The sequence below is a fragment of the Siphateles boraxobius genome, unplaced genomic scaffold (genome assembly GCF_051911475.1).
Source record: "Siphateles boraxobius isolate OS27281-9 unplaced genomic scaffold, OSU_SipBor_1 64, whole genome shotgun sequence".
In the NCBI taxonomy this organism is placed as follows: Eukaryota; Metazoa; Chordata; class Actinopteri; order Cypriniformes; family Leuciscidae; genus Siphateles; species Siphateles boraxobius.
Genome location: NW_027509191.1, coordinates 87,873 through 103,570, shown reverse-complemented (window position 1 = coordinate 103,570; position 15,698 = coordinate 87,873). Strand labels below are relative to the sequence as shown.

General features: G+C 49.8%; 1 protein-coding gene across 1 annotated transcript; it reads left to right on the top strand.

Moving 5' to 3' along the window:
- LOC143720387 (uncharacterized) lies at positions 1–3,422 on the top strand. Its single transcript, XM_077209874.1, has 7 exons — positions 1–306; positions 415–1,213; positions 1,318–1,542; positions 1,637–1,902; positions 1,991–2,247; positions 2,326–2,574; positions 2,664–3,422. Exons 1-7 carry the CDS (start codon positions 1–3, stop codon positions 3,328–3,330), a joined length of 2,769 nt encoding a protein of 922 aa, XP_077065989.1. The 3' UTR covers positions 3,331–3,422.
- The last annotated feature ends 12,276 nt before the right edge of the window (positions 3,423–15,698 follow it).

The following is a 15,698-nucleotide window of genomic DNA, read 5'->3' as shown; positions in this document are numbered from 1 at the left end:
ATGCATGTGGCAAAGTTGATGAGGGAGCGATCTCTCGGCAACAGCGTCTCTATGCTGTATCACAAGCTGTGTGAACAGCATAGTGAGGAATGGATGGAGAGGTCCCTGCAATATCTCTCTGTGTGTCACCGGTTCCATGGCACCACCACACAGCCCATCTCACCTCCACCACCCAAGCCGCCTGTACCAACCGCCAAGTGGCTCCTCTCTGTCCACGCAGAGGATATCCGGTCCCGGTATGGTGAGCTCAAAGCCAGGGTCACCTCTGTCTTTGGGTCCATCCTGAAGATGGCCTCCACAAAAAAGGTAACATATTAATCAAATATTAGTTTCAAAGGCCCAAATGTGTATATACAGGTGTAGATAAAAAATTCGTAGGTTATCTGTACTGAATTTTCTGTTTTCCAACAACAGGTGGCCAAAAAACTGGCAGGAGCTGCAGCTGGGACCGCAGCCTGGGTCACCAATGTGGGCAATGAGCACGGACAGGTCCTCATGTCTGTGCTCACCTCACACGAGGGTCAGGGACTGCTGCCCATGACCACAGGCCTGGTGAAGAGGTACGAGGCGGCTGGTGTCGCTCCCCCCACGCTCCTTTATGTGGACAGAGACTGCTGCTCTTCTGTGGGCACATCCAGAGCAGGTGCCATGTTCAGCGGCTGGAGTGATGTGGTGGTACGTCTCGATGTGTGGCACTTCATGCGGCGCTTCGCCGCTGGTCTGCACACTGACAGCCACCCGCTCTACGGTCTGTTCATGGCGAAGCTCTCTGCCTGCATTTTCGTCTGGGACGAGGGAGATGTGGCTCTGCTGAGGGAGGCCAAAATGAGGGAGCTAGAGCAACAGCATGGCATCAGAGGCCTCACTGATGACCAGCTAACCAGCAGGCTCACCTCCAGACAGTTGGCGCTGCACTGTCGACGCTGCACACGTGGCGTGGAGGAGACAGAGCAGCTAATCTGTACGTTGCTGGAGGCCTTCAAGGACGCCAGGGAAACCATGGGCATCCCCTTGGTGGACCAGGAGAGGATGGACGTCATATGGGACACGCAAAGACGCCATCTTCCCTGCATCCAGGACCCCCCTGGTGTGCAGCTGTACACCCAGACAGGAAGTATGACAAGGGGAGGGCTCACACTTCCTGTCTACCGCTGCGCTAGGGGTTTCACTTCCCTGGAGTCCTTCCACAACCACCTCAACCGCTTCATACCCGGTGAGATTACACACATCCACCTCAATGTTTTTTTTTGTGATTGTCTGTTTTTATCTCTTTTGTAATTATAAATTAGTGTTAATGTTTCCTTTTTTTTTTATCAGGAACGAGCGCTAACCTGGAAAATTTCCAGGCTTATCTGCTTGAGGGTTTGGAGCGGTGGAACGAGGACCGCGCTGCTGCTGCTGCTGCTGCTACCGTAATGGATGAGGGCCCGTCGTCCCTGCGCTGCTACAGTGCCTCGCTCCAGCACAGCCTCAATGAGCTCAGTCAGCGTCTTCTTGGCTGTAGTCTTGTACAAGACCATTCAAAGCCAGGACAGTACACGGGTATGTGTCTATAATGCCATGCTTTGTTGTTTTCTTTGTAATGCACAGGTGTCGGTTTTAAAACCTTGTTTTCAATTTAATTTTGTTTTGTCAGGCGAGCTCATCGGGGTGGAGTACCTGTGCTCGCAGCAGTCCTGGGAGTTCAGGGAGGACTTTGGGCGGGACCCAGATGCCCCAGATAGAATCCCAGATGACCTAGGGGAGGCAGAAGATGAGGGATTTGGGGATGAGGCAGAGGAGCAGGACCACACCATCTCCCCTCTTTCCTTAGTGTCCACCCAGGAAGCTGTACGCTTGTCTCAGGATTCAGCCTCACCCTCTCAGTCCTCCCAGGACCTGCCTCCTGAGCCCCAAGAAGATGTATGTATGCATGCAGGCATCCCTTGCCATGCCATCATATGGAGGACTTTTTTTATCCATCCACTAATTTCTTCTTTCTTCTTGTTAGGTGTGCAGAGGACCAGACGGGACACCAGGTTTTGACAGAGTGGTGGACCTGGCCAGGTACCTCGTCGAGCTGAGAGAAAAGCCTTGTGTCTCAGATAGGGAAGCCACTGACATTGTTCGGCTGTGGGACAGACTGCCGGACAGTGACAAAAAAGGTGTTTCCTATCCGACGAGACACAAGGGGAGACTCTTACAAGGCAGGTTTAAGGCCACCCACTCCAAAACCTCCACCTGTCATGGAAAGGAGAGCCTGAAGCGGTAAGTTAAATATTTGCACACAGAGCTTTAATAATGTAAATGACTATATGCTTTATAATTCCCTATTTTATTTTACAGGTGTGTGCTGGGGCAGGGGTCGGGCCCTGCGCAATGGCCCAATATTAGTCGAATTGTAGAGGCAGTATGTCTGGAGCTTTCCTCCATTCATCCAGCGGGGAAGGTGAAGTGGGGAGTTTCATTGAACCGCTGGGCTGCCGTTCTACACGACTACCAGGCCATACGGAGGCTGGTGGGGAACTGCCCAGCACTGAGGGGACGGGCAAGGATTCAGCTGTTTGAGGTCAATCAGCGGACGCTTTCTGTCTGGTAAGTAGTTTCTTTTTAAAGCCAGCTATAAAAGGAATTTTACAATTCTCATATTCTGTTCATCCTATTAATTGTGCCATTTTAAACAGGTACAACAACTACTGGAAGAAGCTGGAAGCAGACGTGCTGGCTCTGAGTGTGCCCTTGCCTCAGATCCGCATGGTGTCTAACACCCTTCTTCCTGTAGCCAAACAGAAGACGTCAGTGCCCGCTGCACCTCAATCAGCACTCAATCAGCGACATCCTCCCCCCGCATCAGCACCCGCCCTGTCTGCTCCACCGCCAGCGTCTCTCTCTGCTCCACCGCCGGCGTCACTCTCTGCTCCACCGGTAGCATCGCTCTCTGCTCCACCGCCGGCGTCACTCTCTGCTCCACCGGTAGCATCGCTCTCTGCTCCACCGCTGGCGTCACTCTCTGCTCCACCGGTAGCATCTCTCTCTGCTCCACCGCCGGCGTCACTCTCTGCTCCACCGGTAGCATCGCTCTCTGCTCCACTGCCGGCGTCACTCTCTGCTCCATCTTTGAGCAGAACAACTTTGTGGAGGAAGAGAAAGGCAGAAGAGTTTTTAGCCCAGAAGCAAGGGCTGCCCCCTCCACAGCAACGTGAAAGAAAAGATTACACATGCAGTCGATGTGGGCAGCCCAGAAAAAAAGAGTTTGGGCACACCAGGGTGGGCAGCTTCTTCTTCTGTGCCACAGCAGAGGGAAAGACTGTAGAAGAGTGGCTGCAGGAGAGGAGAAATGCTTCACTGTAAATAGTTATTTGTGTAAATATTGTAAATGTCCTGTTTCTTATTATTAAGGAATATTTAATTGCATTTAATAAAGAGCATGTAATTATTCCAAAGTGATTGTTCTTTATTTCAAAAGGTTTATCTGCCTTCATAACGGTCATATAAATTGTCCTTAATAATGATTATTTATTTTAGAACATTTAACGATTGTTCTTTTATTTGAGAACATTTATGTGCCCTCAATAAATGCCATGTTAATATATATCAAAACCTAATTTAGGGTTTACCTGCCTTCATGAGTCATGTAAATTTCCCTAAATTATAGTTTTTTACTTTTGCACATTTATTTGCCCTCATAAAAACCACGAAACAGTCCTTCTTTATTTCAGAATGCTTCTCTGTTAAAATAGGCCATGTCTGACCTATATATATAATTAATATATGTACGTATGTATTATTACATTTATACATATTTGTTGTACTTGTACAGATTTTAATTAAACAAAGGGTATATAGGGATCCCACAGTTAAGGCCATGTTAATAGTCTTAAATGCTTGTTCTTTATTTTAGAACACTTATTTTCTCCCATGAGGGTCATTAAACAGTCATAAAAGACTGTTCTTTATTTTAGAATGTTAATCTGCCTTCACAAAGGCCATGTTAACAGTCCTTAATGACATTTATAGAACATTTATTTGTCTTCATGAAGATCATGCTAATTGTCTTGCCCATTTATTTTATTTGTGGAGCTTTTTTATGTATTTAAATTATGCATTAGCATTCTATTATACCATGGTCTGGGTGAGTACTCGATTCTGGCTGCAGGATGTCCGTTAAAAAGTGACAGAGGACACCTAGTAAAGGAGTTCTGGTGAATCTGACTGTTTACCGTTCGAAATTAATAAATAAATGCGCTGGCTACATCAGCTGTGAGTAACCATGTTTACAATTTAAAAAAACCAGGGGGGTATAAAACAGAGTCAGACAAAGATGGAGAGACTCAAGAAGAAGTGACAACATGTAGAATGCAACAGGACGTCTCTGAATGGTTAGTTGATGAATTTATGTTTCTGATGTGGAGTTAACTATCTTCAATTAGCATAATTCTGTCATGATAATCTATAAATCGCTCCTATAGGAACTGTTGTGAGATGCACACAGAGTGACTTTTTATTGCATGTGAAAAGAAGGATGCTAAAGTTTGAGCTGACTCACAAATGTTCTTCTTATAAAACAACTTTTCCTCTTCTCAACATGGACTGCGTGTCCCGGGGGCGGGGTTTATGTACATTTTAGGGTTGCTGATGTCACTAACCTGGGAGGAATGTCGTGTAGTCCCTACCAGCCGTTTGTTGTAGTCCTTTTCTTTAAAAGCAAATAACTCCCTTTGCTTTGAACTTTGAGCATTGTAACTTTGCAGATGTTGTTTATGCTCAAACAGCAACATTTCACAGTTAGAAAAGTGAAATCGTGTTTTACCACCCCTTTAAGCATCAGAGCAGACACATGGCATTACTGTTCTGTGCAGAGATGCCACAGCATCCAGTTTGGCAAGTACCAGGGTCAAACTTTCCGTTGGCTCCTGGAGAACGACGTGGGCTACACCACGCAGTTGGTTGCCAGCCACCAGCGGGAGCGGGAGAAAAGTGCCTCCGACAGCCCCCTTATGGCCAACAAGGACGCACTCGCCCGGTACTCGTGCGCCCACCCTGCTTTTGCTGAGCAGCTGCGTTACCACCGGGTGCACGAGGAGGCCCGGGCTCGCGCCACTCAGCCCGGGTGTGAGGGCGAGGCGCTTGTTGGCTTTGGGGACTACAAGGAGGCCACCCTGAAGGACCTGTACGACTCCAAGGAGAAGCAGCACCAGAAGTAAGTCCTGTTGTGGTGAAGGGCAGTGAACTGTCGACAGGGTGCTGTGACTTGTTGATATGCGTGTTAATCTTTGATCATTGTCTTGCAGCTTTGTCAAGTGGCTACGGCGGAAGACACCGCAGCCTGGGACCTCGATGGACGCCGCCAGGAAGTACATCCTGGGCCGAGACAAGGAGCGGTCGGCAGAGGTGGCTGCTACCCCCCCACCTCCCACCAGCAGCAGCAGCAGCAGCAGCAGCAGCACCCCCACCACCAGCAGTGGCCCCAGCAAGGCCGCTGCTTCCACCGCGCTGCCGCCGCGCAAGCCGATCGCTCCCATGTTCTCGGCCCTACTGGGAAGGCGTCCAATGGCCCCAGGTGAGCTGCAGGCCAAGGTCAGGAAGCTGATGACCACACCAGCACGGCCTGCAGTTCCAGGTAGATCTCTTTCTTTCTCTTTAACACAACAGTGGTTCAGTGTACAGGATTAACTAACCATTGCCCTCCCACCCCACAGCGGTGTCTACATCCGTCAGAGACCAGTGCCCCTCGGTTCCGCCGCCGCCCCCCCCCCCCACAGAGGTGACGGACGAGGATCTGGTCCAGATGGCCACTGACTTAGAAACGGGTAACTGGCACCACACTGGACACGTCACACTGTAACATTTGCCCTCAATATATATTCTTCTGGCGGTATTTTTGTATTAACTGTAATGGTTTCATTTACTGGTCTCTACAGCTGATGCTTGAAGACCAAAGGTAGGTTTGGCAGGTAATGTAGCCGTCTTTGTCGGTGGTAGATGTGTAGAACGTAGTGGCAATGTAGATTTGCTTAACCACCTTCACATGTCTACTTCCCTTGGCCCTGCTGCATCTCTTGACATTCACCTTGTAGCACTAAACCATCTGCCCCATCACTGGCATGCTGTACGTCATCTAATTACTTGCATTCTGCACGTCATCTAATCACTGGCATGCTGCACGTCATTAACACTCAGACTCACTTAGTCTTGCCTGCCTGTGTGTTGCCCCATGACTATCATTGTGCTGATGCCATTTTGTTGTGTGTGAATGTGTCTGAAGCTCACGTACAGGTCCTTCAGACTCTCCCGCTGGTGGTGAGGCCTCCATCTCCACCTCCTCCGGCGTTGTCCTCCATCCCTCCCCCACCGCCACCACCTCGAGTTGCGGCTGCTCCACCTACGCTCGCGGTTCCGGCTCGGGCTCCGGCGTTGACCAGGGAGGAGCCCCGTCGCGTCTCCGTGGAGGAGACGCCATCTGGGGAGGCCACCCTGGCACCAGCGCCGGAGAAGAGGAAGAGGAAGGAGAGGAAAGTGGAGCAGCCCGCAACGCCCACTCCTGCTTCGGCTGAGGTACAAACACAAACACAGACACACACACACACACACACACACACACACACCGTGCCCGTACTCATGGACGGCACAACTCAGTGAAGTTGACTGTCAAACTGCATGCAGCACCTCCTCTCAGCCTCCTTACAGTGTGTTTGTTTGTGTTGTTTTTTTCCCTCACAGTCCCGGTTGCCTGAGAGCTGGCGGACAGCTCTCACCGTGGAAGAGCAGGAGTGGATCGGCCGGGAGCTGTTCAAGACAGACAGCGAGGGGAGGACCAAACTCACCACAGACCTCAAGCTGTGGTGGGACCCCCCTCAGCCCCGGCCGAGTTACACTCAGCCATCCGCCTCACCAGCTGCCTTCTTCGCGTGTCGGCTGTTCCTCTGGACGCCCCTGCGTCTGTGGGGCGTCCGGCCGACATGCTGTAATAGGGCCCTCACCAAGTGTGGGCTCTACAGGACCATCCGGAGGGTCCTGGACATCGACGGCTGGTACTTGATGGCCACCGAGTACCTGGAGTGCCGTCGGTGTAAGAGGAAGGTAGCTGCCTGGTCGCAGGAGGTCGTGGGTCAGCTGGGAGAGGGGCATCGCGCCCTCTTCCCGGCAATCCTCACCTACAAGTAAGTAGCTGTCTGAACACTGTCACAGTATGTCTGTTTGTGGCGCCCTCTTCCCGGCAATCCTCACCTACAAGTAAGTAGCTGTCTGACCACTGTCACAGTGTGTCTGTGTGTTGCGCCCTCTTGCCGGCAATCCTCACCTACAAGTAAGTACCTGTCTGAACACTGTCACAGTGTGTCTGTGTGTGGCTCTTCTGTAACACATGATGTGCTCCTCTCTGTAGGCTCGCCTGCGACCGGCGGGTAATCATCCAGCTGCGTGAGCGTACTCGGGGGAACAGCGCCACGCAGCTGTACAAAAAACTCTGTGAGGCACACACAGAGGCCTGGATGCGGCGGTCCATACACTACCTCAGCGTCATGGAGCCCTTCACGTCGCGAGGTGTCGTGCGCATGTGCACCCCACCACCAAAACCGCCACCCGTGCCCCAGTACGCGTGGCTGTTAATGGTGTACTGCCACGACATCCTCTCCCGCCTGGAGGACGTGAAGGCCCGGGTCACCTCCGTCTTCGGAACGGTCTTGAAGATGGATTCGACCAAGAAGGTAAATGTGGTGCTATGTATGTATAAATATATATGTATATAAATGTGGTGCGGAGTATCACGCTCTGGCTATGTGCGTGCAGCCTTACTGAGATGCTTTATTCTTTCAAACAGGTGACCCGGAAGCTCGCCGGTGCTGCCGCCCAGACCGCAGCGTGGGCAACGAACGTCGGCAACGAGCACGGACAGGTGCTCATGTCCGTGCTCACGGACGCCGAGGGTGCCGGCCTGTTGTCCATGGCTGCGGGGTTAATGCGGCGGTATCGGGACGCTGGGGTGGAGCCGCCTCAGCTCCTCTACGTCGACCGGGACTGTTGTTCGTCCCACGGGGGATCCAAGACAGCTGACATGTTCGGGAAGTGGGACAAGCTGGTGGTCCGGCTGGACATCTGGCACCTGATGCGGCGGTTCGCGTCAGGTGCGTTGTGGCAAAAACAATAATTAAACAAACAGCATCACAGTAAGAGACATCATGGTTCCATAACTTGATGTAACATGCATTTTTCCATAACAGGTGTCACCACCGAGAGCCACCAGCTGTATAAACCCTTCCTGCAGCAGCTGTCTTCGTGCATCTTCCTGTGGGACCCAGAGGACGCAGCCCGGTTGCTCAAGGCGAAGAAGAGGATGCTTGAGGCGCAGGGGATGACCTTCTCGTCCGACGCCGGAGTGTGGAGGCACGTCAGCCGCAAGAATATGGCTCTCCATTGCCGTCGCCGCACGCGTGGAGCGGCGGAGACGGAGCGGCTGATCGGTGACCTCCTGGAAACCTTCGGCGGTGCCAACGGACGAGACACCATGGGGATTTCCCTGCTGGACCAAGACCGCATCCAGAAGATCTGGACGGAGCAGCGGCGCCACCTCCATTGCATCCAGGACCCGCCGGGCGTGGAGCTGTACACTGAGACCGGCAGGGTGACCAAGGGGGGGATCAGCCTGCCGGTGTACCGTTGTGCACGAGGCTCCACGTCCCTGGAGTCGTTCCACCTGCATCTCAACCGCTTCATTCCAGGTATGTTTCACATGCTTCACTGTCATGTCAATCTTTCACTGTCATCGACTCGCTGTCATTCACATTGTGTGCACTGAATAAACTGCTAAACAGATCTGTGTTCCTCCTCAGGAGAAAGTGCCAATCCCTGGCACTTCCAGGCATTTCTCCTGGAGGGGTTGACGCGGTGGAACGCCGACAGGGCGGCGTCCGTGGCACAGGAGGGACGGCCGCTGCTCCGCTCCTACAATGGCCCCCTGCAGCACTCCCTTGACCAGCTCAGCCAAAGGGTGCTTGGCACGAGTGTGGTCAAGGATTACACCAAGCCCAGGGAGTACACGGGTAAGAACACTCAAGCCACCGCGCTTACACGTGTCCACACTGAATGATATTTGTACCAGACTGACTGATGCGATTTGTGTTGTTGTACTTCAGGGGAACTCATCGGCATCGAGTACCTGTACTCCCAGACGGGCAGAGTGCTGCAGGACGTCAGCTTGGACCCTGACATTCCGGACGCGGGGGGGGACGTTCCCCAACTCGTCGAGGATGACGAGCTCGCCGACGGCCCGCAGGAGGTGGAGGACCTCACCCTGCACGTGCCTGGCGAGTTCCCAGCTCCTCAGACGGACCCGCGGTCAGGGCGACCGGCTGACGCACCCGCGCCCGAGCCATCCAGTCCGACCGGTGCCCCCGAGCCCGCACCCCACTCCCCCGGCCGGTCCTCGCCAGAGCCTCAGCAGGCTGCTGAGGTAAGCACGCCATCTCTTTGTGGTCTGCGACTGCAGTGCATCTCGCATCACCAAAAACTGCGCTCGCTCTGTTCCATCCACCTGACTTATTGTTTTCCATCTCTTCTTGTGTGTCTGCAGGACTACAGAGGACCGGATGACCAGCCGGGGTACCTGGCCGTGGTCCAGTTGGCCACGGCCTTGGTGGGGTTGCGTCACGACCCGGCCTTGTCAGAGGGGAGGGTAGACGAGCTTATCAGGCTCTACGAGGCCCTGTCACCGTACGACAGGGCCCGAGTGGTTTACCCTCCCCGCTACAGGGACAGGCCAGCTCAGGGGCGCTTCATGGCAGCCAAGCCAAGCCGCCCCAGTATACCTGGTGTGGAAAGCTTGAGACGGTAAGGCTACGCTTCCATCATACATTTCCCTGGTGTACAAACAAGCTGCTTTATGTAATGTTGCCCATTATCATGCTCATATCTGTCATTGTTTTTGTCCATTGTCCACAGCTGCCTGGTCGGAGAGACCTCTGGACCTGCCAGCAGTCCCAGCGCAAGCCGGCTGGTAGAGGCAGTATGCACCCAGCTCTGCCGCTTGATCCCCTCGGGCAGCCGTGCGCGCGGTGCCCGGAGGTCGCGGTGGGACAGCATACTGCTTCGGTACCAGCACATCCGGGACCTTGTGCTGGGCCACCAGAGGCTGATGGCTCGGGCGCCCATACAGCTCTTTGAGCTGAACGCCAGGACCCTCTCGCTGTGGTATGTTTGATGCTTTTGATGTTATGGTAATGACATGCTTGAATGGCATGCTCTCAAAATTGTACATGTAACTAAAACACTACGTTGAAATCCGTTTTCAGGTTCACCAGGATGCAGCGGGAGAAGGAGAGGACTGTGCTAGCTTCAGGCGTTGCAGCAGAGGGACGACCACCAGCGGCAGCGGCAGCGGGTTCGGCGCCGTGCCCAGCAACAGCGGTGGATCGTTCTCCGGCAGCAGCAACAGGCCAGGCGAGGACAGCAGCGCCAAGGGCGGCGGGACCTCTGGCAGCAGCACCGGCCGTGGCAGCACCGGTGCCTGTTCTGCCAGCGCCAGTGCGCCCACTGGCGCCTTTACCGCCTGCCCCCTCAGCTGTTGTCCTGGCCATACCACCGGCTGCTGCAGCTGCAACAGGACCTTTTCCGGCAACACAGCCTCTCTTTCTGGACCTCTCACTGCCCCAGCAGAGTGTGAGGGTGCTCCCCATCCCAACGCTCCCTCGGACAACGCCAGCCCCACACGTCCTCCCTCTGCCGCTGGCCGCCGCACATCACGCCGGCCCTCGGCTGCCTGCACCACCTCCTGCTCCCCCTCCTCAGCCTCGCTCTGCGTACAAAACTGAATGGCTGAGGAGGAAGAGGGCTGAGCAGAGGGCAGCGGCAGGAACAGTCGTCGCTGCCCGGGCCGGCGTGCCACAAGAACAAAAGTGCAGGAGATGCGGCCAGCCAAAGCGGAGGGAGACCGGACACACCCGCTACGGCAATGTACATTTTTGCTCTGCCGCCGCAGCGGGTAAGAGTGTGGAGGACTGGCTGAGGGAGATGAAGGACCAGGGTCGAGCCCCGGACTGATTTCGCATTCTCGCTGGGGCAGGTGTATATAGTTGTTTCAGTGTTTGTTTGTTTGTTTTTTAAAGACATTGACTTTACCCTCCACAAGGACCGGGACCTTGCCGCGGTGTGGAGGCTTCCTACAAACACCGGTCCACACCTGCCACAACTTTTCTACAGCAAAAAAAACATTGTGTATCCCATTCACACCTGTATAACATTGCCATGCCTTTGTACTATTCTGATTCTTTGCACTGACAAGTTACATAGGCCTATACTGTGTGTGTATGCTGCCTATCATATGGCTTAAGAAAAAGAAAAGAAAACATTGTCTGTCCCATTCACACCTGTATAACACATTCACACCTGTATAACACATTGTCATGCATTTGTGCTGTTCTGATTTTATGCGCTGACAAGTTATATAGGCCTTTTGGACATGTGGGTATGTTCAATAATGTGGTCACTGTCTTTGGAGTTACGTCCAGTTGCCACTGGCTCTGTTGCCGCCGCGTTGGTACTTCACACTGTATGCTGCTGCATTATTTATCCATGCATGTCTGTAATGAGCCCTTATACTATGCGTCTGTCTGCTGTGATTGATGTGGTTTAAAATAAGAGGAATGAAGCCTTGTGCCACTGTTCTGCATCAATACCACTGTTCTGCATCTCGCCCCAGAACATTTATGCCATGTGTCTGCTCTGATGCTCTATTTGTATTATTATTATCATCATCATCATCATCAAAATCATCATGTTTTATTGTATTGTAGTTTGAAATAAATAATCTATTTCACACTGTAGTCTACTGCTGCTGTGTTTGGTGTTTTCTGCATCTATACATCATCATCATCAACAACAACTACAACAACAACAACAACTACTGATATTTAATTGATATTTTTTTTACTGAAGAAAAAGGTGAAACGAATAATACACGGCATGTAACTTTTATTTATACATTGAAATAAAATTATTGACATAATATAAATGTAATATAATGTTTAACATAACAAATTTTTATATATATGCAGAAAAAGGTGAAACAATATAAATACAATATATCTATGCAGAAAAGGGTGAAACAATATAAAAAGGGGAAACAATATGAATACAGTATATTATTTAACATAAACAATATAAATACAATATAATGTTTAACACAACAGATTTTAATATCTATGCAGAAAAAGGTGAAACAAATAACGCACGGCATGTTACTTTTATGTATACACATGAAATAGGCATAATATGAATATAATAGTGTGTAATATAATGTTTAATATTTGTGCTTCGGTCGGGATTCGATCCTACGCTTTGATGGTGTCTCGTTTGTACCGCGTTTGTGCGACTGGGCATGCGCGAAGGCACTAATGCGCATGCGCGAAAACAGAGAAGAACGATGGCGAAGCTTTAGCATCCCCACCGCGCATTTTTCTCTGTTTTTGCGCATGCCCAGTAGCGCCTTTGCGCATGCCCAGTTGTACAATATATATATATGTATATATGTCAATCTCAAGTGCAATGCCAATTGCAACCTCACTCACTCACTTACTCACATCAATTATTCATATTAGCAATATTTGCTAAGTATATGGCAGTTTGTGATGTTTCAGAGACGTTCGTTCCAGAGACGTTGTTCGACGGTGCCTTTATCTGTGATGACGGACATTCGAATAAAGGGTGGGAATCATCAGTCAAAGAGTCCAATCTTTCTTAAACCAGGCAGCTACATATGGCAGTTTGTGATGTTTCAGAGACGTTCGTTCCTCCCCTAGGCGGTTCCTCCCATTGGCCGGGAGCCCTGCCTCGGCTCCTATTGGCCGAGGCCTCGTCGCCGGCGCCAACGTCGACTCCGACGTCATTCACTCGATTCACTCTGTCTGAATCACTAATTGCCCCGAAATAACCGGAAATAACCATCTTTTGCTGTTTTACTCCATTTAAAACAATATTTAACACAAACGTTTTTTTAAAAACGCTGCAATTTTCTGCACACGGATCATTTTTTAGCCTTTTTGCTCTCTTTTTTTGTGGGTTTTTCTACCCTGTATTTTTTCGTTGAGCACGTAAGTAAGCATATTTCTTTCCCTTTCTCTTGTTTTATCTGTATTGTATTTTTAAAAGAGGCACATAATAAGCCTTTTATCAAAGTGTACTGCATGCAGAAGAGGCGGGTGAAAAAAAATTGGGGTGATGCCGAGTCGTTACGTTGGAATGACGTTTGACCCGCCTAAACCTTATAATTCTGTATAAAAAGTACAGTTTCATTCATGATTTTCATCGACACCCAGTAAAGTGCAGGTTTTCTTTCTTTTAACTATGTGCAATGCATGCAGAAGTGGCGTGAGAAAAACAATGGGCTAATATATCGAGCAGTTCATAAGCAGCTGACGTAAAACATATAATTCTGTATAAAATGTACAGTTTCATTCATGATTTTCATCGACGCCAGTAAATCCACTTTTTTTTCTCTCAAAAATATAATGTATGCAGACTTCTTCTGATGAGCGTTCGTTTGACCCTTTACTCACTTTATGTCAGTTTTATGATCCGAATAATCAACAACTATGGAAAAAGAAAACGAAATTCGTTTAAAATTATAAAAATATATAACTAAAAAGAAAAAAATTAGTACTAATGCCACTGATTTAAAATTTTCCATGAATATTTATTGTGTATGGGGGTTTTCAGTGGGGGTTTTCATTGTTTGCATTGCTTTACTGTTGCAGAATGGAAAGCACACCCAACCTGCGTGTGGAGGCTGGAGAGCTGGTGCTTAGGCCTTCTAAGCAGGCAGCCACCGTAGAGAAAGTCCAGAGAGAGGGCACGTTACCTGGCTGTGAGGGTGACTGTCTGGTGGGCTTTGGGGTCCACAAGAAGAGCACCTACAAGGAGCTCTATGAGGCTAAGGACAGGGAGAGGAAAAGGTAATATGTGCTTCTGCTTGCTTGTTATTGTATTGCTGTTTTGTATTTATTTTACTCTTATCATGTAAACTATTGTGTTTCTTATGTAGTTATGTGGAGTTCATCCGGCACAAGGGCACCAATACAGGCAGCAAGATGGACGCCCTGAAAAAGTACATCTTGCTGAGGGACCAGCAAAGGGAAAAAAAGTCATCCTCTGCATCCCAGCCTGCTGTCCCGCACCCTTCACGCCTGACTTCTCCTCCTCCCACCCAAAGCTCCCATTCCCAGCCAGCCACAGCACACAGTGAGTTTTTAGATCTATAAGTGGTGTAATTCTATGCACGTTCTAATGGAATTATGAATAACATTGTAATTTTTCTGCCCTCAGAGCCAACAGATGAAGATCTGCTGGCTTCAGCCATGGAGGTGGAGCCACAGTGTGAGTGTTTTGTTTTCTTTTGTGTGTAGAAAAAGCATGCTCACCTGATCTTATGTGATCACTAATACATTTCCTAACATCATATGGTATTGTTATGTAACCATAAATGTCTTCAAATTATTAAATCATTAGTACTAATTACAAAATTAAAATGATGTGTTCTTCACAGTACTTACACCAGCACCACCACCTTCAGCGCCGATCCGCTCACCTCGCTTGGAGCAAAGAGCCGCTCAAAGGCTGGTGTCAGCGGCTTCTGAGGTACAGTTTTCACACCAGAAGTTTGCACATATATATATATATATATATATATATATATATATATATATTATTATTAATTTACTCATTTTGTTTTTATTCATACATGACATATTTTTGTGTTCCTATAGGTTGTTCTCCCTGAGGCCTGGAAGCACTCCCTTCCAAAAGAACAACACGAGTGGATCGGCCGCTCCCTCTTCCGACGCCAGGGTGGAAGGGCAGCGCTGACAGATAACCTGCAGATGTGGTGGTACCCTCCCCAGCCTCGTCTGCAGTATCATCAGCCTCCAGCATCGCCGGACGTGTTCTTCACCTGGCCGCTGTGTTTGTGGATGCCCTACAGAATGTGGTCCTACAAGCTGATCTGCAGCTCGCCAGACTGCAGACGGTCTGGTCGGCGACTGACATCATGTGGGCTCTACAAGACAGTGAGGCGGGTGCTGAATTTACACGGCTGGTATTTTCTGGCAACAGAGTACCTGGAGTGTCAGCGCTGCCACAAGAAGCTCGCCGCGTGGTCCTATGACGTCCTGGACCAGCTGGATCCGGCTCACCGCAGGATGTTCCCAGCTATCCTCACTTACCGGTGAGTCATGAGAAAATTATTCTTACTGCAGGTGCAATTACCTACTAACATGTTACACCGTTAACTAGGATGTAATGGTAATAATGTAACTTAAATTACTTAAAAATAATATTTTTCTTAGTACTTTTAAAATTAATTACATGTAATAATTTGTACACAAAACAAGCTTCTGTAGTTTTTCCCCACGACACTGTGTCTGCCAGTCAAGGTTCTATACAGAATGTGTGAACGACCCACCCCCATTGATCTTTGCTTGACCTTTCAAAGGTGTCAAGCTCAGAACAATAACATTCCAACACCTTGAGACACCTAGCCTGACAGCTGAGGTTCTATTCAAGATGTGTTAACGGCCCCCCATTGAGCCTTGCTTGACCTTCGATAGATGTCAGTCTTAAAACAATATCAAAGTCTGTACAGTTTTTTTATCTTTTTGTATGGGAAACATCGCACCTTTCCTCTGCTCTGGAAAAGATAACACTTTAAAGGAACTTTAATAAACTCTTGTGAT